The sequence below is a fragment of the Neofelis nebulosa genome, chromosome X (genome assembly GCF_028018385.1).
Source record: "Neofelis nebulosa isolate mNeoNeb1 chromosome X, mNeoNeb1.pri, whole genome shotgun sequence".
In the NCBI taxonomy this organism is placed as follows: Eukaryota; Metazoa; Chordata; class Mammalia; order Carnivora; family Felidae; genus Neofelis; species Neofelis nebulosa.
Window position 1 is genome coordinate 91776537 of NC_080800.1, and position 27942 is coordinate 91804478.

Sequence of the window (27942 nt, forward strand, 5' to 3'; positions counted from 1 at the left end):
TTTGGGAGATAAATGAAATGCTTCAATGTTTCAATGTCCTCCTAAACAACAGAAGGACTATAGAAGAGAACTTGGGAAGAGAAAGGCAGAGATTTAGCCAGGGGACCTTCTACTGGGTGGCCACCATCTCTTAATTACCCAGACGAAAGAGGAAGTTACTTGCAATGTGATAGAAGCTCCTACAGTTGACAGGTAAGCCATTGGGATATGGCACTTCTATTTCTGAGGGCCATCTTTTTCTAATGACTCTGTGAAGGGCAACCCTTCACTCCCAAGATGAGTTCCTTCATAAACAATTCACCACTTGCAAGTGTTGGAGAGGACACTGAGCATAGATATGTTTTGCTAAGGGAGGAAGGGATGAGCTCTCTTTCCCCTTTGGGGAAAGCACTTGCCCTTCTCTTTCAGATGTCAGTTTTCACTTCTTATAATCTATATTTGGAGCCCTGTGTCCATTATTCAAATGGGATACATATTTCCTGTCACTGACAGAAATACCATTCAAGCCAATTCTCTTTGTTTCTTGCCAGCCAGGGGTGGAAAGCCTATGGCTCTTGCAACCACAATTTGGAGGAGGACCACAGACAAGTTAAGACCTAATAGCCTAAGGGAACAAGTGGATTCTCTCTCAAACTATCTTAGTTTCTGCGTAATGTAACTTCCAGATGATTCTGTTTCCGATGAGGATCAAGGTCATAACTGATCTACACTACCCAGACTTCCCTAGCAATGCTTACTTGCCTTAACTGTGGTTGTCATATGCTTCTCTGAAGAAATGAGGTACAAAATTGTAACCAACAGACTCAGAAATGCTGGGCTTCTGAAGAATATGGTGGTTGGTTTTGCTTTGCTTTGCTTTTCCTTTTTTCTTACAGTTCTTAATATTACTGGGGGCGTTTTAGTCACTCACAGCCACATTTCTTAGGTATCACACTGTGTAGTCACCATGCCCAAATACCGGGGAGCTTTGGTTTAACACTATTCTTAGGATTCAGTTTGCAAGACCTCATATTGCTGAGACGATGACCTATGCGTGCTCAGATTTGTGTTGCAGAATGCTCTCCCAATCTTGGCCATATGGAAGATTAACTGGCAAAAGGGATGGCGATGTGGTGGCAGAGCGGTTGGAGATGGTGGGGGGCTGATTAGGAGTCTGTTGTAACTTTCCAAGTGAGAGGTAACAGGGCCTGAATTAGAGTGGTGGGAGTTGAAAGGAGACAATGATTATGGAGATATTTTGGAGGTGGATATGACAATATTTGGCACTCAACTGCACGAAGGGGTGTAAGGTAAAGGAGAGTGGAGGGTATCTCTGCCATTATGTCATATAAGGGAACAGGTGGAGGACTGGGTTTGGGACAGATACTGAGAAGTTCGTTTTAGGTATGGTTGACTTATGGTCCAGATTTGTCTGATATCGAAGGAATTCCCAGGACATGGGATTTCCAGTGCTCAAACCTGGAAAGTCCTGGGCAAACTGAGATGAGTTGGTCACACTAAGTTTAGGATCTGTTGTGGCGGGTTGGGGGCAGGATCCTGGTAGCTCAGTTGGTTAAGCATCTAACTCTTGATTTTGGTTCAGGTCATGATCTCAGGGTTGTGAGATCGAGCCCTGTGAGATCGAGCCTCTGCGCTAGGCACGGAGCCTGCTTAAGTTTCTCTCTACCTCTCCCTTTGTTCTTCCCCTGCTTGCTTTCTCTTTCAAAAAAAAAAAAAAGATTAAAAAAAAGATATGTTGGATTGGAGGTGTATGCAGACAGTGTCCGGGAGGTGTTTGGGCATGTAGAAGCGGTGTGTACAAAGGACATCAGAGTCAAGAGGCATAGTTTGGGGGGTTGCCTATGACAAAAGATGGGTGACACTACAGGACTGGGGATAATAACTAAGGGAGAATACACAGCATGAGATTATACCTCTCTCAAATCCCCTGTGCAATTCTAGATCCTTGTGAACATAAATGAATGAATAACATAATTGACTAAGAGTAAGAGGTGAGTGAATAAGACAGCAGGCTGCCCTTTGAGGCACCTGTACCTGTACAGGTTGGCTGTGGAAAGAAATCTGAGGCTGAGCCACAAGAGGGCAAAAGAGAACCAGAAGGGATGATGATGTGAAAAAATGTCAGGGAGGAAGGGAATTTCAAAAGGGTGGAGGTTAGGAAGATTAATATTGAGGACAGGAGATTGGTTCTGGTAATTCATGTATCACTGATCACCTACAAGAGAACAGTTTCTGTGGAGTCCTAGAGTCTGTGGCGTTCTGAAATCAGATTATAAGATGCTGATCAGAGAAAGAGAAGAAAGGAAGTATGAGTAGCATAGATTCGTCTTTCTCCCACCAATGAAGGGAAGAGAAAGAATAGTTTTCTCCTTTAAATACCAGCTCAAGATCCAACTCTTTTTTTATGTATATTTTCTGAGAGAGAGAGAGAGAGAGAGAGAGACAGAGACAGAGAGAGCACAAGCTGGGGAGGGGCAGAGAGAGAGAGAGTGGGAGAGAATAGCAAACAGACTCCACTCTGTCAGCACAGAGCCTGACGTGGGGCTGGGACTCACGAGCCATGAGATCATGACCTGAGCCAAAACCAAGAGTTGGACGTTTAACCGACTGAACCACCCAGGCACCCCAAGATCCAACTCTTCTTAAGTTTTTCGGAATTATTGCCATGCCTGCTGTTCTCCTCCTTCTCAAAGTCCCCACAGCACCAGGGGCTATACCACACTATGTAGGAAAAAATATAACTATGTGTGATATACTTCTTTATTTTCTAATAGCTTCAGTGTGCGTGTTTAGTCTCGCTCCTAAACTCTGAGCTTCCCTAGGGCAGAGACCATGGCTTAGATCTCCCATAGTGCCCACAAGAAAGGCCTTCAAGAATATTTGCTAGTTGTTAAGTTGGGAAGGGTGGAAAGATTCTCTAGTTCACATCTTCTCGACCTCCACAGTATTTGCATTTTGGGCAGGATAAGTCTTTGTTCTGGGATACTGTCCTGAGCACTGTTAGGGTGTTTAGTTGTATCCCTGACCCTTACCCACTAGTTGCCAGTGGCACTTCCTTATCACCACCCTACAGTTGTGACAACCGAAAATATTTCCAGAGGTTGCCAAATGTCTCCCAGGGAGGGTGTGGGAATTGACTCAGTTGAGATCCACTAATCTAGGTGACCTGAGCCTAGCTTAGTTACCCCCTTGTCCTTCAGCAGGGGCAATCCAAAGCCGTTTCCCATCGAAAAACATTGGTGTCCAGTTCACAGCCTCCAAAGGGGATGTATAACTTTCCCTGGTTACTCACTTTCAGTTCTGAAACCCTTAAACTCATTTCTTTCTCTGCCTCTCCCTGGAGTGAGTTAATGGCTCAGTGCTCGCACTTAAACACAAAGTACTGAAATGATGTCAACACACTTCCCTTATGATCCTGAATATCAAAGCAAAGCCAGAGACATCTAATTACAGTAGTGGTTTGTAATGTTTCTACAACTGTAAGCGAAGCATTTATTAATTTGTTCACAACGTGTAACTAGTAGTTACTAATACTCATTCTTTTCAAAGTGTTTTTCAAATATTTATATTATAACTCTGTCTGTAGCCTCCTCAGAGAATGGTCAGAGGTTGGGGAACTCGGAGAAAGAGAAGATGTATAAAATAAAGGTACAGGAGTTTTCAGTGCTTGAGCAGAGTGGAGAACCCAGGAGTCCTGGGCTCTCATTCTTTAGGTTAAACCTGAAGTGTCTTCCTGACATTTTTATGTATCATCCCAGTGGGACCCATGGTTCCCCAAAGACATTTCATGTGGGTTGAGCTCGACTGGGGGTGAGGATAAGGAAAAAAAACTGATATCTTGTCCTGTTCTATCACCATTTTCCAGAACCTCAGAAGGTTCCTTGGTAGTACCCTATGAATCTTCCTACTGCTGCTTTCTGGGAAAGTGCAATAAACCAGTCAGTACATTTTTATCGAGTACATGATAAATACTCTTAAGACACCAAAAAGTGTTATGAATAAAAGGAGTAAGGTTGAGCAAGGCATAGCTCATTCTTCCTGGTTCTTACTGGAGCATGTTAATTTATTGAACTAAGAATTTTCCATATATTCTTGGATTTTGGCTCCATGACAGCCTTATGGAATAGATATTATCAGTATCTGGCCTCTTTTTTACAGGACAGAAAATATGAGGCTCAGTGACGTTAAATCACATACCAAGGGCATATAGCTACAAAGTTACAGAGCTGCGATCCAAACCCATTCGATCTAACTCCAAAGTCTGTGCTCCTATACACTATGCTAATGTGATTCATTTATCTGGTCCACTTTCTCTCCATTTTGTTTTTCAAATGGGTAAGCGATTCCATTTTATAGAAGGAAGAACTGTGGACCAGAAAGTATAAATGACTTGCCCGGGATGACATGGTGGTGGTGGTGGTGGTGATGGTGGGGGTAGGAGTGGAAGAAGCTAGAAAAACACATTTTGTTTCTTATACTGTGTGTGCTTTTTCTCCTCATCACATTATTTCTGGTTTAGAAGACAAGATACCTCTCATTCTAGGAAACAATCAAAGAACTAGAAAGGGAAGCCTGCCATTGATTGTGTGATATTGAATTTCTGAATTCTGTGGCACTGACAAATCAGGTGATGGAGCCATTTTCTTTCCCAGTGGATATTGGAGATACTTCTTTCCCATTGGATAATGGATATTGGAGTTAGCCTGCCAGCAGGCTTTGAGGGGAGAGTACATTGCGTCCCTTCAGGATCTTCCAGGAGGATTGAAGACTATACTGAGTATATAGAATATAAATAAGAAGGGAGAATATTGAAAGATATACTATACACTTTGACCAGAGAGCGGGGCTAGAGAATTTAGCCGCCACCAAAGGAGAGGTTCTCTATAACATTACTAAGTTGCTTCTGAGTCACTTTGAGGAGAGAGAGGGAGGAGAAATGCAGAACCAACTGGCATCTCCCAAGACTTAACTGAGTGATGGTTGGGTACCTGGAATAACCTTGGAATTCCCCTTTACGCCCTTATGCAATGAACTCCCTCCCATCATTGGGTCAAGGTGAATAAATTAAAGGGATGGGGCTAGGCTTTTGTTTCCCGGAGACTTAGTTTTATTTTTGTTTGATATAGATAGCATATTTACATGCAAGAATTCACTGTTCTGTTGCAGAATGTGGATTATTAAGCATTATCATTTCTCACAACCCCAGGGATTACTGTAAATCCTCAGAGAATTTTGTTACATTCAACAGTCATAAACCTGGTTATTCTTACCCTTTCTCAGTAATTTACCAGGAAAGAATCTTCACGAAGTGTCCTTTTTTGCTTCTTTTCCCACAAAAGTGGTCATAGCTCAGAGGTTTTATACAATTGTAACCATCTTTTCCTTTCCAGCCATTGTCCATGCCACACACCTGGAGGTCTGTCACCAAATTTTCACACTTTCTTTCCCATCAAAATCATCTCTTTCCCATCCTCATGAAGTGGGCAGAACTGAATAATAAAGACTGAGCTGGTGATGAGTGGCTTTAGTAAAGGAATCTGAAGATCCTTAAAGCTCTTTCCTTCATTCTCTGAGGTTTCTAAGGCCAGACATCAGTCCTGTAGTGTGGTGACCCTGGAAAGCACTTGGGCTCTGGAGTCCATCATTTCTGGGCTGGAATCCTATCTCGGCCAGTTACAGCCATGTGATCTTCAGCAACAATCTGTTTCCATCTTTGTAAAGTGAGGGTGGTATTCATTTGTTGCTGCTGTTTTTCTGACCACCTGGCCATTTGCCTAGCTCTTTCCCCCCAATTCCTTCAGCTATTCTTTCATTTTGAGCTTTTCCCATCACTTTTGACTCTGCCCTGTGATTTTGTAGGCTACAGATTGTTCTTATCTACACTTCAACTCATTGCTGTGCAGACCTGCCCTTGGTTTTGTTTCTAGAATGAAAACCCCACGAGGGCTAGGGCTGTGGTTATTTGTGCTTACCATCATATTCCCAGAACCCAGCACCATATCAGGCACATAGCAGGCGATCAATCCACTTTTATGGGATTAATGAATGAATAAATGAATGAATGAATTTCCAGATCCCAGTGCCCAGATCAGTCCCTTTGACCTACTGTGGTACGCAGCCTGATATAAGGAGTGGTTATATTCTACAAGATCAGGCCCTGTTCAGGCACTAGCCTGTGAATCTTGCCATGGATAGTACCCACAGATCTCAGTTAGCTCATTCAGGGCTGATACTGAGTCATCCTGTACTTGCAGGGTTAATAGGACTGTACAGGCCTCTTTAAGTTGAGAAGGATGGCAAAAATGGTTAGCTGAGCCAAAGTGAACAAATGCTCTGAGTTCAGCCTTGTGAAGCTTATTTATACTCCCTTTAGTGCAGTTGTGGTGTGTTTGACATCTTTCTTCTTAACTGCCAATTGCACGTAAGGGCAAAAGCTGTAGGGGTATCTCCTGCACTTGAGTTACTGCAAAAACTGTAGGGGTATCTCCTGCACTTGAGTTACATGCAAAAGCTGCAGGTGTATCTCTTGCACTTACTGCAAAAGCTGTTGATGTATGTACCTCCCGGACTTGAGGTACGTGCAAAGTTGTTGACGTACCTCCTGGACTTGGTTGCGTGCAAAAAAGCTGTGGGAATGCCTCGTACCTCCTGTACTGGAGAACCCTTTCTTCTATATCTGTTACAAACTTGTTACAAAATGTAAGTGTCCTAGAAGGAGTTGCAAGACCACCTTGACTAAGCAAAAAGGTTCCAGGTCGTGTGTTACCTAAAAGAGGGTCCCCTGGTTTCTTGGGGGGTTATCAATTCAGGGGTTGCTTCCTGTGTTACAGTATAAATACATCTGGCTGCAGTGAGGCTAGAAGGAGTTTATTTCCTGTTGCAGTTGGATAAGGTAGGATTATGTCCGTTCTTTTTTATGTCCAAGAGTGCAGCCTGAAACTGCAGGATAATTGAGGTAATGGCAGAGGCAAACTAGTGAGGGTGGGGGTGAGAGCTGAAGGGAGGTTTTTTAAAAAACTTTTTTCAACATTTTAATTTATTTCTGAGAGAGACATAGCGTGAGCGGGGGAGGGGCAGAGAGCGAGGGAGACACAGAATCCGAAGCAGGCTGCAGGCTCTAAGCTGTTTGCACAGATCCTGACGTGGGGCTCAAACCCACAAACTGTGAGATCGTGACCTGAGCTGAAGTTGGACGCTTAGCCAACTGAGTCACCCAGGTGCCTCGAGCTGAAGGGACTTTTTAATTGAAGTTACTTTTAGTAAAGAGGCCTTAGGGGCGCCTGGGTGGCGCAGTCGGTTAAGCGTCCGACTTCAGCCAGGTCACGATCTCACGGTCCGTGAGTTCGAGCCCCGCGTCAGGCTCTGGGCTGATGGCTCGGAGCCTGGAGCCTGTTTCCGATTCTGTGTCTCCCTCTCTCTCTGCCCCTCCCCCGTTCATGCTCTGTCTCTCTCTGTCCCAAAAATAAATAAAAAAAAACGTTGAAAAAAAAAAAAAAAGAGGCCTTAGGCATGTACAGTCCTATTAACTGCAATTTAGTCAAGGTCTAACCAATGGTTAATTAAGGCAAAGTCAGGGCTTATCCAGGAGCACAGTCTAGATAAGGCCTAGATAAGGCCTAGTTGGGGCTCAAACCTAATTAAGCCATGGCCTTGGCATAGTTAGGCCTAACCAGGGCGCAGCCAGGTTCAAAGCCTAGTTAAGGCCTAGTCAGCCTGAGGGCTAGTCAGCCCAGATAAGATAAAACTAGAGCCTAAGCCTACTACTTATGGCCTAGTTGCCCAGTTACAGTCTGGATAACATAGTTAAGGCCCTGCCAGGGCCTAAACATAGTTAAGGTCTAGTCAGAGTCTAGTTAAGGCACAGCCAGGGCTTAAATGTAGTTAATTACTAGTCAGAGTATAGTTAGGTTTAGTCAGAGCATGGTTAAGGCCTATTAGGGTCTTATTAAAGTTTAGCCAAGTCCTAAGCCTAGTTAAAAGCTAGCTAGCTTGGTTAAGGCCTCATCAGAGTGTTGTCAAAGCACAATCAGTGCCCTAGCCTAGTTTAGGTCCAGGCAAACACCAGTTAAGGCCTAGCTAGGACCCAAGCCTAGTTAAGTCCTAGTCCTAGTCTATTTAGGTCCTAGTAAGGGGATAAAAAAAAGTTTAGTTCTAGTCAGAGCTTAGTTAAGACTTAGCTAGGGTCGAAACCTAGTTAAACTATAATCCGAGCTAGTTAAGTTCTAGTCAGGGCTTCAGCCTAGTTGAGTGTTAGAGCCCAGTGAATGCCCAGCCAGGAGGTAAGCCTAGTTTAGATTTTGTTAAACTCTAGTTAAAGCCTTGTCAGTGTTTAAGCCTATTTAAGGTCTGTCCAGAGCCCAGATAAAGCCTAACCTTAGTTAAATATTAGTCAGAAACAAGTTAAGGTATAGCCAGGGCCTAAGCTTAGTCAAGGCCTACCCAGAGGTCTGTTAAGATATAGGCAGGGCCTATGCCTAGTTAAAAGCTAACCAACATGGTGTAAGATCTCCTCAGAGTATGAAAAGGACTAGCTGTGGATTAAGCCTAGTTTGTGTTTAGTCAGAGACCAGTTAGGGCCAAATTCTATTTAAGTTTCAGTCAGAAACTACTTGAGACAGATCCAGGGCCTAAGGTTATTCAAACCTAGTCAGAACCTAGTAAGGCCTAGTCAGTCTTGTTAAGGTATTCAGAGAACCCAAACCTAGTTAAAAGCTAGCCAGCCCAGTTGAGGCCTAACTAGGGGTAAAGCCTAGTTCAGGCCTAGTCAGAGCCCAGTGAAGGTTTATTCAGAACCGAAGAGTCTAGTAAATGTATAGCAAGAGCCTGAGACTAGTTAAGGGATAGTTTGTCAAGTTAAGGCCTAGTGAGTTTATTTAAGGCCCAGCTAGGGCCAAAGCCCAGTTGAGGCTTCATCAGCTCAGTTAAGGCCTAGTCAGGGCTCATTTGAGGCTTAGGGTTCATTCAGTTCAGGCCCAATCAGAGCCTAAGACTGGTTAAAGATTAGCCAGCCCACATAAACGTAGTTTAGGCCTAGCTAGAACCTATTTAAATCCTAGCCAGGGTCAAAGTATAGTCAAGGTGTAGCTGGAGTCTAATTAAGGCCTAGGGAAGCCATAGTCAGAGTCTAGTTAAGGGATATCAAGTTCCTAAGCCCAGCTAAGACTTAATCAGCCTAGTCAGAGCCCATTTAGCCTAGCCACGGACCACGCCTCATTAACATATAGTCAGAGTGTAGTTAGGGCGCAGCCAGGACCTAAGTCTAGAGAAGACATAGATAGCCAGAGTCTCATTTAAGGCATAACAAGGGCCTGAGTCTGTTTAAGGTCTATTTAACCCAGTTAAAGCCCAGAAGGGGCTAAACTTAGCTTTGTCCTAATCAGAGTGTAGTTAAGTCTAAGCCGGGGCCTAGGCCTAGTTAATGCCTAGTTAGAGTTTAGTTATGGGGAAGCCAGGGCCTACATCTAGTTAAGGCCTAGTCATCCCAGTTAAGGCCTATTTAGGCCTTCACTTTGTTCAAGGCTAGTCAAGACTAGCGTAACCAATTTATACCAGTTTGCCCAAGACTTTCCATATTTAGCAAAGTTCTGGGTCCTAGAAAATCCCTTAGCCTCTGGTAAACCAGACTGATTGGTCACTCTAGTCAGGGTCTTTAAAAACAACTTTTCTTTGCCTTGGAATTTACAAAACATATTTGTAGTGTATAGTTTTAGTTTATAGTTTACAAAACAGATTTTCAACATTATTTCATTTGATTATTAGCGCATCTGTTTGAGATGGTTGTTATCATCATCCCTAATACACAGATGAATAAATTCCAGTTTACAGGGAAGTGCCTTCCTTGATGCTGTCCGGTCAGTGTCAAAGGCAGAGTTGAAATCAAAATTCAAAATGTTTGAATTCAAAAGTCAGGTTGTTCTTTTTTTTAAGCTACAGCAAAGGGGCATCTCCCCATAATTAACAGTTGTCTAAGTTACAAAAGTAATACTTGCTCAACGTGTTATCATCATCCTTATTTTTCAGATCAGGAAAGTGAGTTATCTATTGTGAGCTGAAGTGGCCTGCCCAAGGTAAGAAACCTTTTAAACTTGAACTCAGTTTCTTCTGCCTCCGAATCTCTTTTTTCTTTCCCCTTTAAAAATAACCTCTCTTTTTCCTCCATCCTCCCTCCTTCCTCAGTGTCAAACAGTTCAGTACGTGTCTGTCAGGTGTCAGAGGTGCTTACCTACGTCTATTATCTGAAGTCCCTCAGGCATTTGGTAGGCTGTACTCGCAGTGACACTTTCGGTTTCAGCCTGAGGTTTATTTATTGAACTGATGCTTGTCGTCTCATCAGGGGGGTGTTTGTTGAGTCTGGCAGCAGAGCTGACTTTGGTAGTAGAGTCAAGCCTCAAGTACTTGACGTGCTGTGATCAAAGGATGGAGACACTGAAGGTAAACTTGGTCTGCTCGGTAATTCTTGGGAGGGCGACTTGATGCATCCATGTCGTAATGACATTTTGGGGACTAGGGAAAAGAGATCAGGCCTCCCTCTCCGTTACTGTGGATTCAGCTGCCAGAAGGCACTGAGAACTTGGCTTGCCTTTTCCCGGCTGTGCCATTTCTGTTGCCTCCTGTAAGCCTACCAGGGGTGACAGGTGTCTCTGTGAAAAAGCCTGTATGTAAATATAGCTGTATCTTCCACTATGTTATCCTGAGGACAAAATAGTTGCCACCCCCGCAGAATGTAGCAGCTTCTGGATTGGATGCCAATGGTAGCAATGTGCCAAGCATGAAGTATCCTGTTCCCCCCACCTCTGCCAAGGCAACACCAGCTTCCTCTTCAGTGGTACATTTAAAGAGACAGCCTCCATTCTTCTTGTGTGGCAGTGATAGAGGGTGAGAGCTTTCAACGTGGTTGATCGGTGGCTTGGATGGTGGCACTGTGGACAAGGCCACTCGGATGCACTTTTGGTAGAGATGCTTTCTTGGACTGGGATTTCCTGCTTTCTGCTGTTAAGTTGCTTTGGAGAACGATTTGGTTTACTGTCTCGTGCGAGAGGAAGACAGAGCTGGTTAGCAAGAAACAAATGATTTATTCCGCTGAGCAGCTGGTAGATTCAAACGTTGCTTTCTTTCTCGAAGAGAGCGCCATTTGGGAATGGCATTATTTTCTCTGACATTCACATGGTGCTTCCCCACATGAACTCAGGTCTTTAGATGACTTCATGTGTTTGTATCTCCATGAGCTGGTGAAACACATTTAGCTTCAAGGCATTGTGGCATAGGCAGGGCATATCTCTCTCCTAACAAAAGATCTGGAAGGCCTTTCCTTGAGGACTGGGGGCTCTGCAATGTAACGTTGGAGGCTATGGAAAAAGAGCAGAGAACTAGGTTTCTGATTCTATCACATTCTAGCTATGTGACATCATCTTCACTCTCTGGATGTCAATTTTCCTAAATGGAAAATGGAGGCAATAAACTCTGTGTTGCCCTTGTCTATGCCATATGGTAACCGTGAAGGTCAGATGACGAAATAATAATGTGAAAACATAGAAAAAGTATAAAGTCCTATAAAAATGTTAAAGGATTATTAGTCCTGTTATTCACTCAACAACTATTTATTAAGTACCCACTAGGCACCCTTAAACAAAACAGAGATCACTGTCCTGTTGCGGTTTACCTTCTAGAGAGGGGCGCCATTAAAAAAATAATAATCATGATAAATAAGTAAGCTGTACGGTATGTATAGAAAGTGATACGTTATAAGAACCGTGAAAAAATAGAACAGAATAAGGAATAAGGAAGACCCAGGCATGCCAGGTGGGGAAGGGGAAGTTAAATTTTTAAAAGGGTGGCATGTGTAGTGCTCACTGAGAAGGTGAGACGTAAGCAAAGGGTTTGAAGGGGGTGAGGAATTTGGTCATTCAGATACCTGAGCTGAGAACATTCCAGGCAGAAGGAACAGCCAGTGCAAAGTGCCTATGGAGGAAGTGGGCTGGGAGAGTTTGGGGAATGGCAAAGTGGCCAGAGGGGCTGGAACAGAGGGAGGGGGAGAGAAGTAGAAATGAAGTTGCAGGTTACATCTGGGAGGGCCACGCAGGCCATTGTAAGGATCTGGGCTCTCTTTAGTCTGAAGGAAATGCAGAGCCATTAGAGGAGGAGAGATATGGTGTGACTTGTATTTTAAAGAGATCACTCTGGCTGTCGTGTTGAGAAGAGACTGGAGAGAGGCGCAGGACATCCTCTCAGGAGGCTGTCGAAATAAGCAAGGTGAGAGGTATATGGTGGTGGTTGACAATGACAAGTTATTAGATTTTGAATATATATATTTAATTTTTTTTAATGTGTATTTTTGAGAGACAGAGCACAAGGAGGGGAGGGGCAGAGGGAGGGAGACACAGAGTCCGAAGCAGGCTCTGGGCTCCCAGCTGTCAGCACAGAACCCGACGCGGCCCAGCACAACCCACGAAGCGTGAGATCATGACCTGAGCCGAAGTCAGACCCTTAGCCGACTGAGCCACCCAGGCACCCCTAGATTTTATTTAAAATAAAATTATTTAAAATAAAATATTTTGAAGGTAGGGCCAAAAGGATGTTGGCTGTGGACTGTGGGGGAAAAAATGGAGTCAAAGATAAACTCAAGATTTTTTAGCCTGAGTAGTAAGAAGGATAGACTTGCCATCTACTGAGCTGGAGAAGGCTATAGGTAGAATAGGTTTTGGAGGGAAGACCAAGGATCCAGTTTTGGGGATACTGAGTTTTAGATACCACATGTGAAGGCAATTAGATATACAAGGATGAAATTCTGGAGAAGAGTCTGAAGTAGCTAAATAAACTTGGGAGTCATCTGCATATAGGCGTTATTTACAGCCTGTGGGAGATCATCAAGGAAGTAGCTATCAGTGGAGAAGAGGACGACTTGGGGAGTGATCAGCCATGTCAAGTGTGGAAGCCACTGGGGACCTGGACAAGGGTACTTAAGTGGAGTAGCCATTATATTTAATGAAAAGTGTGTGTTTTAGAACAGAAATATTTAACCTGGTAATATCGAGCAAGCGTGCCTTGAGATTCCCGTCTCTAGCTAATATTAAAAAGGGAATTCCGCGAGTGATCCTGAAAGGACAACTTCATCCAGCCTTTTGCTTTCACTTGAGCAGCAGGCTGGTCTCATATTGGGAGGGCTCTTGCCAGACCAAAGAGCTGTGGCCCTGATGTGCTTTCCTGAGTGCCAAGCATATAGATAATGGGATGAACTATTCACCCATGTTTAAAATGCTAACCTTTGGCCCCTTTGGGAACCTCGAGTGGTGGAGGTTTGAAATCTTCAGAGGCAAAGGAAATAAGAAATTCATGCCCGAGGGCAAAGCATTTTTCTTTATAGGATATTAACAAGCATCTTCTCTGCCTCCCTTCCTCCAATTTATTCTGATTATATCTGTCTCAGAGGTCAAAAATGGAGAAGTGTTATTTTTTTATTTCCATGGATCAGTATATGGTCTTTGGGTGATTTTACTGTTCCTTTAGGTTTTTGGCATCTTTCCTTTTCACTAGAGCGTTCTAACTGTAGGTGCACCCTGGGAACAATTGTATGTGAGGATGAGGACAATGAAATGGTTCCCCTCAAGGGGACTTGTGTCCTCTGAGCCACTTGGTCAGCCACCCACCACGGCCATCTTGTGTTCTTGTTGCCTTCTTAACACTGCTTCTTATTCTGCTGGTGATTGGGAGCTCCTCCCAGAGCATTACTAGGTAGACCCCAGTGTAAGGGACAGCACAGAGGGTCGAGAGAGCAAAGAATCAGATTCTTACTCTTGCTCTGCTACTAACCAGCTGGGTAATCCCGGCAACTCACTTATCGTCTTTGGGTCTTTCACTTCCTCAGTCGTAAGAAAAGGAATAATCCTTATTGCACAGGATGTTATCAGGATTAAGTAAGTTAATGTATGTGAAGGTACTGGGGATGTAATTAGCAGTAGAAGGAAACCATGAAACACTGGAATGAACTGCCAAGGGAGGTTATGGATTCTTATCTTGAGATTCTTAAAAACAGAAACACTCTTCCTTTGATGGATAAGCAGTAAGCACATTTGCAGGCAGCAGGAAGAACTATATGACCTCTGATCTTTTTTCCAGGTGGAAAAAGAAATGAATCGGGTCTCTTCTGGCAAGCTGGCATTTGCCACAGAAACAGAGAGGAGGCCCTGACTGGTGCTTAGTTTTGCTTGTGTCAAACTTCTGAGAAGTATTCTTGGAACTCAGGGCTAAATCCAAGCTAGTATGGTAGAGGATAAAAAGTATACACATATATTCATATATATATATATATATATATATATATATATATATATATATATATATCATGCCCCCTTTCTCACCCAAATGATTCACATGAGAAGATCTGGAAGTCTGGGCTGGTTCAGGTGAAGTCATGCCAGACACGGGGTAATGGCCGTCATTATCTTGCCTTAGACTTTGCCAATCACTTTCCAATTGTTTCCAAGGAATTGCTAGTTAATGTTTTGAAAGATTCATTGCCATAAGGTCAAGTGGAGGGACTTCGCCACACAGCTGGCAAATACACTGGAGGAATAATAGCCAGTGAGCAGTCTGATGTGTAGCCAGCTTTTACCAGCCAGAGCTAGAAGCCAGAGTAAGCACGTGCTTCAAAGGCAAGAAGGAGTTAGGCGAGGAAGATCCACTAATCCTCAAGGATTCCCTACCTGATTGGTCTCAGGTCTCCTGAAAGGGTTAGGTGGGAGCAAGAGTTACAAGACAGTCCTGTTTTCTCATATCTTTACCCAAGTTCAAAGTCATGTCAGTTCTATCTATGAGATAAATCTGGTACTTCCTTCCAGTTTTTATTTTTATTATTATTTTTTTATTTTAGAAAGAAAAAGAGAGAGTGCATAAGTGGAGGAGAGGGGCAGAGAGAGTGGGTGAGAGAGAATCCCAAGCAGATTTCACAGTCGGCATAGAGCCAGACATGAGTCTCGATCCCACGACCCTGGGATCGTGACCTGAGCGGAAATCAAGAGTCAGATGCTCAACTGACTGAGCCACCCGGGTGCCCTCCTTCTAGTTTTTGTAATACCTGCAGCTATCTCCCCTCCTACCTTCCAGGGGTCACTAGACAGTACTCAGGATGCACCACACACTGTTTCCTGGATCCTGGAGTTTCTCCAGAACAATTACATTAGCTAGCATTTATTGAGAGCTTACTATATACCAGGCACCATTCTAAACTCATTGCATATATGAACTCCTCTTTCTCACAACTGTTATTACCTTCATTTTGAGGAAACTAAGGCAGAGGAGTTGAGCAACCTTCCAGTTAGTAAGTAGAAAAGTTGAGATTCAAACATAGACCTGTTTGACACAGATCCTACCCTTACAACCACTGGCATCATATTACTGTCTCTCCCAAAGAAAATACACAAGTAAACAAACAAAAACAATTTGCCTTTTTCCTTCTCACAAATCTGGGGAAAGATGTGGAAATAGAATCCCTTTTCCTGTTACTCCCAAGTTTTGTTTTTATTTTCCTTACTTTAGACCCTGTCCTCTGCACTGATAATATCTGAAAGCCAAGAATCTTTTTAGAAGTATTACAGCTCCTTTCAGGCTCTCTGGGGGGCCTGGGGGCTTCTCACAACAGCCAAGATTCAGGGACAAGCCTCTGCAGGGTCCCACCAAGTCAAGGTGGGGGGGGCCTGTTTTCACGTTTGAATAGTGTTTTGAGGAAGCTATTTGTCTGTCTAGGAAAATAACGAAGAGATAAGTTTCAAAAGTGGTTGTTTTTCTCCGGTGACTAAGTCGTCTTTCTGAAGGGTAAGCAAGAATTTGTGATTCTCTCTGCAGCAGTGAGCAAATTTGGAGGAGGAGGAAAGAAATTCAGTAGACTTCAGTTTAAATTGACCATAAGGACATTTCCTACTCCCTCCTTTTTCCAGTTTCTGTTTTGAATTTTTCATATATTTTCAAGAAGGGACCATGTTTAGCTCCTCAGCTGCACAATCCTTTCCTTTCTCTCTTGATAAATTAAAGATGGTTCATGGGGATTTTAAATGTCAGATCCTATAACAGGCAAATGCCTTATTGCACACAGTTTTTTTTTTTTTTAAAGGCAAAGGTTTGTTGCTTTTTAAAAAAGGAGTTTAAAGGGTAAATACTGTCGCGCTGTTCATTGTCGCCCCCAGAAAGCACCAGCTATGTCAAAATTATAAAATTTGACTTTTGGGGACAAGGACCTCTTGATGTTTCCTCAGGAGTGTGGAGGAAAGCAATGAGAAGTAATGTCTGAGGGGGTGCTTTTTTTTTTAAATCTATATTGAATGCATGTATCCAAATGGTGCTGCAGCACCAGAGAAGAAAACATTATGAAAAAATTTACTGTTCAGGGGCCCCTGGGTGGCTCAGTCAGTTAAGCATCAGACTTCGCCTCAGGTCATGATCTCACAGTTTGTGGGTTTGAGCCCCGCATCAGGCTCTGTGCTGACAGCTTGGAGCCTGGAGCCTGCTTTGGATTCTGTGTCTCCCCACTCTCTGCCCCTCCCCCGCCCGTGCTCTGTCTCTCTCTCAAAAATAAATAAACATTAAAAAAATTTAAAATAATAAAAGTTTACTGTTCGTAGATAGGAACCTGGCACCTACACTCACCAAAGGCACATTTTAATCTCTCCCACATAGCTGCCTCTGTTCCCCTTGGCTATGAACTAATTTACCTTGCCTGATGCAGAGAAGCTTATCAACTATAAACATAGACCCAGAGGACTTGGATTCCTTTGCTCCTTTTCCATCCTGCTGTTAGACACTTATTGCCGGTTTGCTAGTTATGAGCATCACAAAATAGCAGGGTAGGACTATCAGCTAAAAGAAAAATGATGGCTGTTGATTCGTTAGGCTGACAAAAATGTCATAAGAGTGAGATGAATAAAAACCTGTGGGGTTAAAGACCCTAGCTATCAGATGGCTAGCATGGCCTCTGCCCTTAGCTGTCTTTCTGTAAGATGTGGGTTATGTCATCTTGTGTCAATTTATAACTCCATCTCGCTATAAAGCTCTCTTGGTTTACTAAGCACTGACATGAGGACCCTTCTCTGTACCTTCGGACTTCACTCCATTTTCATTGGCTGTGATGAGTGGCTTGCTAAACCCTGGTGAGACCCTCATCACTGTCTTGCTGTCCTTACTGGTGTTATAGGAAAGAGACCTGAAATTAAAAGTAAAACAATTTTTTGAGATATAACATACATATGGTGAAGTACACAAATTTTAAGGGTGCAACTGATTTTTTTTTAAATACTTATTTAAGTGATCTCTCCACCCAACGTGGGGCTTGAACTTATGACCCTGAGATCAAGAGTCTCATGCTTCTCTGACTGAGCCAGCCAGGCGTCCGCAGCTGAATGTTTTTTTTAAACATATATAATCAGGGGCGCTTGGGTGGTTCAGTTGGTTAAACATCCGACTTCAGCTCAGGTCATGATCTCACGGGTTTGTGAGTTCAAGCCCCGCATTGGGCTCTGTGCTGACAGCTCAGAGCCTGGAGTCTGCTTCGGATTCTGTGTCTCCCTCTTTCGGCCCCTCCTCATGTTCTCTCTCTCTCAAAAATAAACACTAAAAAAAATTAAACATATATAATCATATCATGACACAGAACCTTTCCAGAACCTTAGAAAGCATTTTCATATCCCTTGCTAGTCAGTATCCTCCCACCCAAAGGTAACTACTTCGTTTACTTCCATTCCATAGATTTGTTTGCCTGTTTTAAAATTTCATGTAAATGGACTTATACAGTATGCACTTTTATACATCTGGTGCCTTTCCACATTCTTGTCCGTGCATTTTTGTGGGCATTTGTACACTTTTCTTTTGGCTGTATACTTAGGAATAGAATTGCAAGGTCATGCAATAGAGGTATGTTTGGTTTTAGTAGTTTTTTTTTTTTCATGTTTTTTCATGTTTATTTTTGGAAGACAGAGTGTGAGCAGGGGAAGGACAGAGAGAGGGGGAGACACAGAATCTGAAGCAGCCTCCAGGCTCCGAGCTGTCAGCACAGAGCCTGATGAGGGGCTCGAACCCACGAGCCGCGAGATCATGACCTCTGAGCGGAACTCAGACGACTGAGCCACCCAGGTGCCCCGGTTTTAGTAGTTTTCTAAAGTAGTTGTACCAGGTAATACTTTTACCAACAATGTATGAGGGTTCCAACGCATGTTCTTCTCAATGCTTGGTATTGTTAAGTTTTTTTTTTCAAAGCTAAATATTCTGGTAGGCTTCTGTGTGTCCTATTGTGGTTTTAATTTGCATTTTTCTGATGAGCAGTGATGAAAACCTACTCACATGCTTGTGGGTCATTCAGATGTTCTCTTCTCTCAGGTGCCATTTAATTCTTATAACATCAAAACACGGATTCTCTTTAAAACACGGATTCTCTTTTTTTCTTACTGATTTGAAAGAGTATAAAAATATAGGTATATACTGGATACGAGCCTTTCATTATGTGTACTTATTGTGAATATTTTTTCCCGGTCTGTGATTGGCCTTTTCACCCTCTTAAGGTGTCTTGTAATAAGTGGAAGTGCTTCATTTTTATGAAATCCAATTTATCAGTCTTCTTTCCTAGTTCATGTTTTCTTGTGTCAGATAAGAAATCTTTGCTTACCACGGTCATGAAGATATTTGCTTACAGTTTGATCTTGAAGATTTATTGTTTTATCGTTCATATTTAGGTCTAGGATCCATTTACAATTATTTTCAATTTTGGTATGTGATGTGAGGTAAGGGTCATGCTTCTGTTGATTTTTTTGTCCCTGTGCTGTACCAAGCTGTTAAAATTATGTAGCTGTAAAACTAGCTTTGATATCTGATAGTATATGTCTTCCAACTTTGTTCTTCTTCAAGATGTTTTGGCTCTACTAAGCCCTTTGTATACCCTTGTATGTTTTATTTTATTTTATTTATTTTATTTTTTCTATTCTAATTTTATTTTATTTTAGAGAGGGAGAGAGCGGGCAGGGAAAGGGGGCAGAGAGAGAGAGAGAATCGTAAGCAGGCTCCATGCTCAGGGTGGAACCTGACGCGGGGCTCAATCCCACGATCCTGGGATCATGACCTGAGCTGAAATCAAGAGTCAGATGCTCAACCGACTGAACCACCCAGGCGCCCCTCCTTGAATATTTTAGAATCTCTTTATCCAGAGTGCTCTTTGGGGACGGTTTTGAGCTTCTTGACTCATTAGCTACCCCACGCCCTCACAGTTTCAAAATCTAGGCAACATTTTGAAGGAGGCACTGGTAGTGTGCTTTGTGGCAGTCCCCTTCCCTCGAGTGAGAATTTGTCTCTGAAGTACCATGAGACTGTGGGAAATTCCACCCAGCTTTTCCCTGCTCAGAAAGGAGCCTAATTCAGCTGACTTCCAGGTGAAGAAAACTAGCCCTGCATTTCAGGCTTCTCTAATTTCCAATCCATTACACTAACCTCAAATGTTATGCAGAATTTTCCTTTTCCACTGTCGAGTCCCTCTGCCTTGTGGACAAAACTCATCTTCAACTTGTGCCCAGAATTAGCAGACGTCTCAGTGAAGCAAAAAACTCTCGAATACCAGGTCATTTAGGAAGGGTTCTGTGCTCTTTGAAATTTTAGTTCATCTTGTTCTTGTTTCCACAGATCAGGGATATCTTTACTTGTTGACTTTGCAGTTTCTTTTTGTTTTGTTTTCTTTCTTAGTTCGGACAGGACCATTCGCATCCCACGTGAACGTCCAGAGAACATTCCATAGAACCTTGACTTTCTCATCCATCTCGGCTCTATCACAGGTGAGTAGTTCATGAGTGTTTGGGCCAGTTCAGTAGGTCAGTGGAAGGGCAGATTAAATGGGATGCAACCTTTTTTTCACAGATCATGAGGATCTCTGAGGGCACTGCTCAGGATGTCTCTATCCCTCTGCCTTAGGACTCACAGTCAACTTGGATTTCAGCCAGTTTCCAGGGATGGCAAATGAGATTAACATTCTCAATTCTATCCCTGTTTAGAATTCTCAATTCTATCCCTGCTTAGAATGAGGTGTCAGGTCTGGCCCGAGTGAGGCAAATTTTGCTCCTGCTCCCCTAGATGCAACCTCTATTCTGTTTTTTTTTTTTTTCATCATAGATCATTTTGCATTCTCTAGGATGGCATATGAATGGAATCATACAGCGTGCATTCTTTCATGTCTGACTTCTTTCATTAAGTATAATGTTTTTGATATGCATTCATGCTGTGGTCCCTATCAGTATTGGCTTTCTTTTTCTTGCTGATTGGTATTACATTGTACGAATATACCACATTTTGTTCATCCGTTCTCTTTTTGATTGACAGCTGTTTTTTTGTGCTATTATGCACTATTATGCATAAAGCTGCTATAACCATTCTTCTGAAAGTCTTTTTGTGAATTTCATTTCGCTGGGGTAAATACCTTGGAGTGGAATTGCTGGGATCAAGTGTGTGCTTGCTTAGTTTTATAAGAAACTGCAAGACATTTTCAAAGAGGTTGTACCCTTTTACACTCCCGCCGGCAATGTGTGAGAATTCTGGTTACTTTACATCTTTGGTCAACATCTGGTGTTGTCAGTTGTTAATGTTAGCCAGTTTAGAGTATTATTGTGAAGTTAACTCGTGTATCTTTGATGACTAATGATGTTGAATATGCCTTCATGTGCTTATTAGCTATTTATTTTTCTTCCTTTGTGAAATGTTTGTCCATATCTTCCCAGTTTTTAATTGGTTTATATCTTTTTATTATTGAGTTGTAGGAGCACTGTTTTTTTTTTATTGAGGTATAACTGACATACAACATTAGATTAATTTCAGCTGCACAAGAGAATGATTTGATCTTTGTATATATTGTAAAATATTCACCACAATAAATGTCATTAACATCTGGTTACCGTACATAGTTACAAAACACTTTTTTTTGTTATGATAATTTTTGAGACCTACTCTCTTACTAACTTTCAAATATGCAGTCCAATATTATTCACTTTAGTCCTCATGTTGTACATTACATCCCCATGACTTATTTATTTTACAACTGAAAGTTGGTACCTTTTGGCTCCATTCACCCATTTCCCCCACAGCCCATCCCCCAGTAGGGGCTCTTTGTATATTCTGGTTATAAGTTCTTTGTCAGATATCTGCTTTGTGACTATTTTCTCAGACTGTGGACTGCTGCTCATCTTGTTTCTGGTGTGCTTTGATGAATCGGTTTATCTTTGTTACCCCTTGCTACCCCGGCTGCAACTTAATATTTACTGAATGAAAGAGCTAGTAGTAGTTGTCCCTCCCTCCAACCTATCGGTACAATAATGCAAAAATGCACTGTATGCTTGAGAAAGGGATGGTCAGGGGAGTTTTTTTAGGCTTGAGGGTCAGAAATCTGAGGAGATTATCTTTAAACTGAGACCAGAATGACAGGAAGCCATCCATTTTTTTTTCCCCTGGGGAAAAAGGATCCCAGGTAGAGGGAATAGCTAATAAAAAGGCCTTTAAGGAACCTTCATAACACTGTTGGTGGAAATATAAATTGGTGCAACCACTGTGGAAAACATACGGAGGTTCTTCAAAAAATTAAAAATGGAACTACCCTATGATAACAGTGATTCCACTTCTGGGTATTTATCTGAAGAAAATAAAAACACGAATCGGAAGAGATTCGTTCACTGCAGCATTATATAATAGCTAAGACCTGGAAGCATCATACATGTCTATCAATGGATGAATGGATAAAGAAGATGTGGTATATATACACGATAGAATACTACTCAGCCATAAAAAGAAAGAGGCCTTGCCATTTGCAACAACAGGGAAGGACCTTGAGGGTATTATGCTCAGTGAAATGAGTCAGGCAGAGAAAGACAAATCCTACATGATTTCACTTATATATGTGAAATCTAAAAAACAAAACAAATGAATAAACAAAACAAAGCAAAAGTCATAAATACAGAGAACAGATCAGTGGTTACCAGAGCAGAAGGGGGTTGGGGGTTGGGTGAAAAGGGTGAAGGGTGTTAATTGTATGCTGATGGGTGGTAACTAGATTTATTGTGGGGATCGCTTTGTAATATATGCAAATATCAAATTATTATGTTGTACACCTGAAACGAATTTCATGTTATATACCAATTTGACCTCAATAAAACACAAATAAAAATAAAAAACGAAATACGTAAGAGTTATATAAAAAAAAGGGCCCTTAATGTAAGTTGAGGCTAGGCACAAACTATCCAAAATACCCCTTTAAGCAAACTAAGGTGTCAGAAGTTGGTTGCTTTAAAAATTACCACAACTATACTCTTCCTCTTTCTTAGTACTACAGTACTTAGTAGTTTCTCAACATCCTCCTTGCCTTCCCTAAACCCCCAGGTCCTAGGTTTCAAGATGCTCTGAAGATAGGAATTGTGGATTAGTTAACACGATGGTCAACAGGGTTAAGGCTAGGTCAGGAATTTTTTCCCCCTTAAAGGTGACCAAGTGATAGAAGAAATAAATCAACCTTTGCGTATGTAATAAGTAGCTACATTTATCTTTATAAAACAGCAAAATATGAAATGTGCTACCTCTCTGCATTTTACATTTAGATTGTAGAACGTAAAAGTTTGTCAAATCAATATCAATTCATTAAGTGGAATACAATCTATTTTGGCAGTTTTGCCCAGTTTCGGGAGAGATGGAAGAAAAGATGATGGGAAGGGATAGTGGAAGATGGAGATACAGAGAGAGTCAAGTAGAATGAAACACAGAGGTGAATAAATGGAGGTATATTGAGCAAGAGGAGAAATAAAAAGAGTTCTAGTGGGAGGTAGAGAAGCTGAGAAACAAAATAGGTAAAAGAGAAGCCAGAAGTCAAATAAGTTTCGTGCGAGTATATTTGTCTTGTGCCCTTGGGCTAAAGGTGTCATAATAGGTTATTGCTTCCTTTGAAAAATGTGATGGTACTCCCTAGTAATATTTAACACACACCTTTCTTTTGTGTTTCCCTTCCGAAGAGCTGATATATGCTCTACAGTAATGCCAAATTCCTTGCATGATTTCTTTCCATTATTTCCTTCCACCAAACTGCTTTTTCTCTAATCAAAAAGCAGAGATTCTTTAAGTTAATAAAATAACCTCTAATATCCATTCTCCCAAATTTCAGAGGGGAAGTTACCTCCAACCATAATTGTGCCTTCTGGTCATCATGGCTGTGATCCTTACCGGGGCAAACTTTATGTGTACTGTCAGGATTTTTGGACAAAGAAAAATGTGTGGTTCTGAAAAAACTTATGCTAAATGGAGATAGTATATAAGTGAGTGGGTCAAAGCAGGTCCCGTGGAGACCAGCAAGCTCCATGTGAAAATCACAGATCCTCTGGCCAGTGGTTTATTGTACTCTGATAAAGGTCTAAGGAGTACAGTTAGCTGGAGGTAATGCCTGTGGTTTTTGGGCCCCGCTCTGGTCAGAATTGTTAGAAAAGGGTATTGATAGATTTGGCAATATCCTAAAGGAGTGAGACAGATAGCTGCTCCCTAATACTTTCTACTAGGAAACGCTTGACTGAGGCTGGAGAAATAAAACCAGCCCAATTTGTAGGACTGGTGGCTAGAAATTCAATGTGTATATATACCAACAAAAATAATTGGTCAAAGGTATATAGCTAAACTGGTCAGCCATGGACTGGAGATGTATGCCATAGTAAATGGAAAATTACAGACTGGACTATGGCAGGAAAAACAATCTGGTGAAGGGAGATATGAAAATAAATCAACGAAAGAAATTTAGCAATTTATGTAGGATATATACCAACTCATCAGAATGGAAAGACAGAATATTAAAAGAGGAGATAATCTGACCCCCCAAACTAATGTAGACTCTACAGTCTTGGGGACTCCAAGTCCCAACTCAGCTCCCTTGTCAGTTCAATTTAAGGTTGCAAAATGAGCACGTGAAGCCTCAGGACTTATGGACATGAATGTCCTAGATGAGGAAGAGTGGGGAGAAAAGTATGAATCAAACAAACGAATTAGCAATACGACGAGACATGTCAAATTATGAAAAACTTGCATCTGCAACAAACTCATTTTTAAGAGGTCATGTTAAACCAGACACATATGTGAAGTAGATTATACTGGGCCAATCTTTAGATTTTTTTGAAACAACGAATATTGCCTCATACAAGTATAAACTGAGGAAGAGGTTTTGCAGAGCACGCCAGACATGCAGATGAGAATCGTATGTCCACGGCTTTAGACAAAATTGAAGGAACTAGCTGCTAGATGTGAAATATTGGCAGTAATAGGAAATGACCAAGGAACTAACGTTATAACAGAAGTTGTCCAAAATTTGACAAAAGACAACGGCTGTGGGACTTTCATTTCACAAATTCCCCAGGCTGGAGGGGCAGCTGGAAACCTTAATGAATGGGATGCTAAAAACACAGAAAGAATTAGCAGCACCAGATACAAGTGGCAATGGGGTAAAGTGCTAATAAAGACAGAATTAATTGAAAGACTCTGAGTGAATATAACTTCCTCTATAGAGATGTTCGTGAAAGACGGACAAGTAACCTATACTCTCTTTGCCCTCAATTCCTCTATGAAGAGAGAACGGGAAGTATAAAGGAAAGAGAGTGGAGTAGTAGATCCTCATAAGGCCAACAAAAAGGAGGATCAGTAACTAGGGATGCTCTTTTAACTTCATCCTATAGCCAGAAACTGTGGGATAGATAAAGCCTCAAGGATACTAATCTTTATGTTTCTCTTTTCTATTATTAGATCTGCTTTGTTTTCCAACCATAGTACCATTGCCAGTCCCACAGGATCCATTGTCACCAAGAGCTACAGCTTTTAATAATATTTATCTACTGAGGAGGTCATTGAGGTATGGAGTCCGTATCAATCCCTGTGCTGATTGATGGGCTTGTTGATTGTATTGCCCAGCTAATAAGGATCGCTGAAGAGCTTTTACAGCTGATTGCACGAGAGCAAATGCCTTGTGCAGAGCAAAATGGTGCAGCACAAGTGATGGGAGAAGCTGCGTCTTCTCCTCAAGAAGAAGATACGCTGCCAGAGCTCGCTGAGCTCTCAGATTTAGAATCAATACTTACACCAAGAGATGACGAAGACCTAATCCTTGACATAGATCAAGCAATGTTAGACATAGAAGACTTATATGAAGATGTTCTCTCTGGCCTAAACGATGACTTAAGAAGTGGATAAGACCACATGCCCCCACCGGCACGTGAGAACAGATAGTTTTTCTGTTTTAAAGATATTCTGATTTTTCTGAGTGTTAGCAATGAGTTTTCTCCTAGTTCCGTACATTTTCATTATTAATACCTTATAGAACAAGTAATATTAGATTTACTGCCAGTAGAAGCTGGTCTCTTTTCCTCTTTATATTCCTTTTAAAAGCTCTGACTTGAGCCTTATGATTCCTTCCCTGCTTGCACTTGTTCACCTGTTAGAATTCCTAAGAACAGAAGCAAACAATAGCATAACAAGAAATTTCTCACTTAACAATGGAGTGAAGACCTCATGGATAGATCACATTTTGGAACCCAATTTCACTGTGCTATGAATGGAAACCAAAAAAGGAATATCCCCCATGATGGTATTATAGTGAATACATCACACAGACAGAACGACATTGGGACACTTTTACTGGAAAAGATATAACTACTTACTAGGCCTTGAGGAGAGGATGTGTCAACTAAAGGGTGCAATTTTGAAAAAGCTGATAAACTGTAGAAAAGTTTTCGGATAACTTTTGTCAGGGAGAAACCTTTGAAAAAGCTGAGGCCAAGAGGTTCCGATGCACGACTGTTCCCTCAAATGCACACTACAATGAGTCTTCCATATGGTTTCCCAAATGGAAAGGGCAAATTATACCAGATAACAAAGAGAGTAGTACTATCACTGGAAGGCCTAAACAAAGCCCTACAAGGGCTGTTCACCAATGGAGAGTCAAATGCTTTATGGCATAGGCTCAGAGATGATGGTCCACAAATGGAAGGGGATAAAAGTATATCTTCTTTAGTATAGTTAGATTTATAAAGAATAGTTGATAGGCTTATTATAGTTAACCTGCTGCAACCTTGACACAGAAATCTAAACTATTACGATATGGGAGCAATAATTAACTTAAATAAAATATGGACTGGTATTTAGCCACAATAATTCTAGAAATACCAGAAGGGTAAAATGGAGTAGTTGGAGGACTGCCCCCCCATATCAAAACAGAAAGAGACCCAATAAATTTATGGGGAATTCATTGGTCATACTAATTCCCATGCCATTCAGTAGTCTCATTTCCATTTGGAAAAACAGCTACCCTTCATACAAGCGCATGGACACTGTGGTCCTCCTTCCTAGGGAATGGCCTTTGCATCTCTTAACACGGCCAACAACTCGGCAAAGACATAAAAGTGTCGCTAGGACAAATTGACATATGCAAATTGTGAAGAAATGACATATAGAAGCTCATCCATGTGGATGGAAACCAGACTATACCAATTCATATAGAGTAGTAAAGCATATTATTGTCAAAAAGATTAAAATACAGATGCTGCATCTAATCCTAAGCGAGGTCTACATACATAGACAATTAGCTGCTTTTAAAGGCAAATGGAGGGTGGAAATTATAGACTACACAGCCAGGTCTTGTTTGGATGAGCAGTAGCAGGAGGGACATAAATCAGTTTGCCACAGAATTTCAGGATAAGTACATGTAACAAATTGAAGAAAAAGACTGCTGTATCAAAAAAAAAAAAAAAAAAAAGCTACCAAAGACCCTTTTGAAAATCAGAAGAACTTACGGAGCTACTCAAACATGTTAGCATGAGAAAGTTCCACAGAAGACTGCTATGTTGAAAGACTGAAAGAGTAGAGGAGGATCCAGGACATTTGGACGGATGAACAAAGACAAAGAGGAGAAATCCAAGTTTTATCATCAAGCAACTACTGTGGATAATGACAAGCCATACCAGACAACAGATTGAGGGACTTTGCTGTTGTACTAATTGGACAAATTGAGCATTACTTTCCTTGGGTAGGGGACTCTAACTATGCAGTATGTCCAAAATGGAAAATAAGAGATGCAGTGCAAAGGGACTGTGCCAAATTAACTAAAATATAGCACTGGGAAAACAAGAAGAAATGGTTCATCCCATCATTCCATTAGGAGCACTTTTCTAAAGGAAGATTAGTGGTAACAGTTAAACAAGGAAATCTATACATGTAGCAACCAAGAAGAATAACAGAGAAATTGGATAAAAGTGAAAAGATAGAATCTATGCTTTAATTAAAGGTTTAGAAACAGCCAGGGAAGCTATATACTCTCCCACTAGGAATTTGGACTTTAGGAAATTGGGCTATAATTTTGTGTCAAAATAAAACGCAAAGCAGGAGTACTTCGACAAGATCCGGAAACATCCAAGGAAAGACCACCATTCTGCTACAAATTCTATTTAGCAAGTGATTTAACTGTAAATGGACAGATCCGGTGCTCCTCAAATATGATGGATGCTGAAGGGTAGCTAGTCCCCCAAGGAGAACTCTGGAATATAGACTTCAGAACACCACCACGACGGATTAGTGTGAGCTTCTCAAAAACGTGAATATTAATGAGAAAACACCAGCAACCATACCAACTCAAGCAGGTTATTCAAATACATCATGAGAAATCTGTGGGACTACTCCAGGCCTTGAAACAAGATGAAGCTTGAACCAGCCTATAAAACAACTAATGGTCAACATGGTCCTTACGTGTCAAAGCTGGAAGATGCTACAACCTCATAACATGTGAAGCTGGCTCGCCTCCTGACTAGATGTGGAAAGACTGTACTATAATGGCACCTTAGGATTAGATAAAATATATCCCATCGTTTGCTCTGATTGCGTGATTATATGTGTTTAGAAATTGTTAACATGCAACCCTGTTCCAAACAA

The 27942-nt window shown here is 41.7% G+C and overlaps 2 protein-coding genes across 2 annotated transcripts in view; one reads left to right on the top strand and one right to left on the bottom strand.

The window, feature by feature from the left end:
- On the top strand, nt 1-27888 carry TRPC5OS (TRPC5 opposite strand). Its single transcript, XM_058712791.1, has 4 exons — nt 1-192; nt 10021-10067; nt 19708-19796; nt 24769-27888. The coding sequence occupies exon 4, from the start codon at nt 24877-24879 to the stop codon at nt 25210-25212; it is 336 nt and encodes a 111-aa protein (XP_058568774.1). The 5' UTR covers nt 1-192; nt 10021-10067; nt 19708-19796; nt 24769-24876; the 3' UTR covers nt 25213-27888.
- Nucleotides 1-27942, bottom strand: part of TRPC5 (transient receptor potential cation channel subfamily C member 5) — a 269192-nt gene that overhangs the window by 71399 nt on the left and 169851 nt on the right. The window lies entirely within an intron of this gene.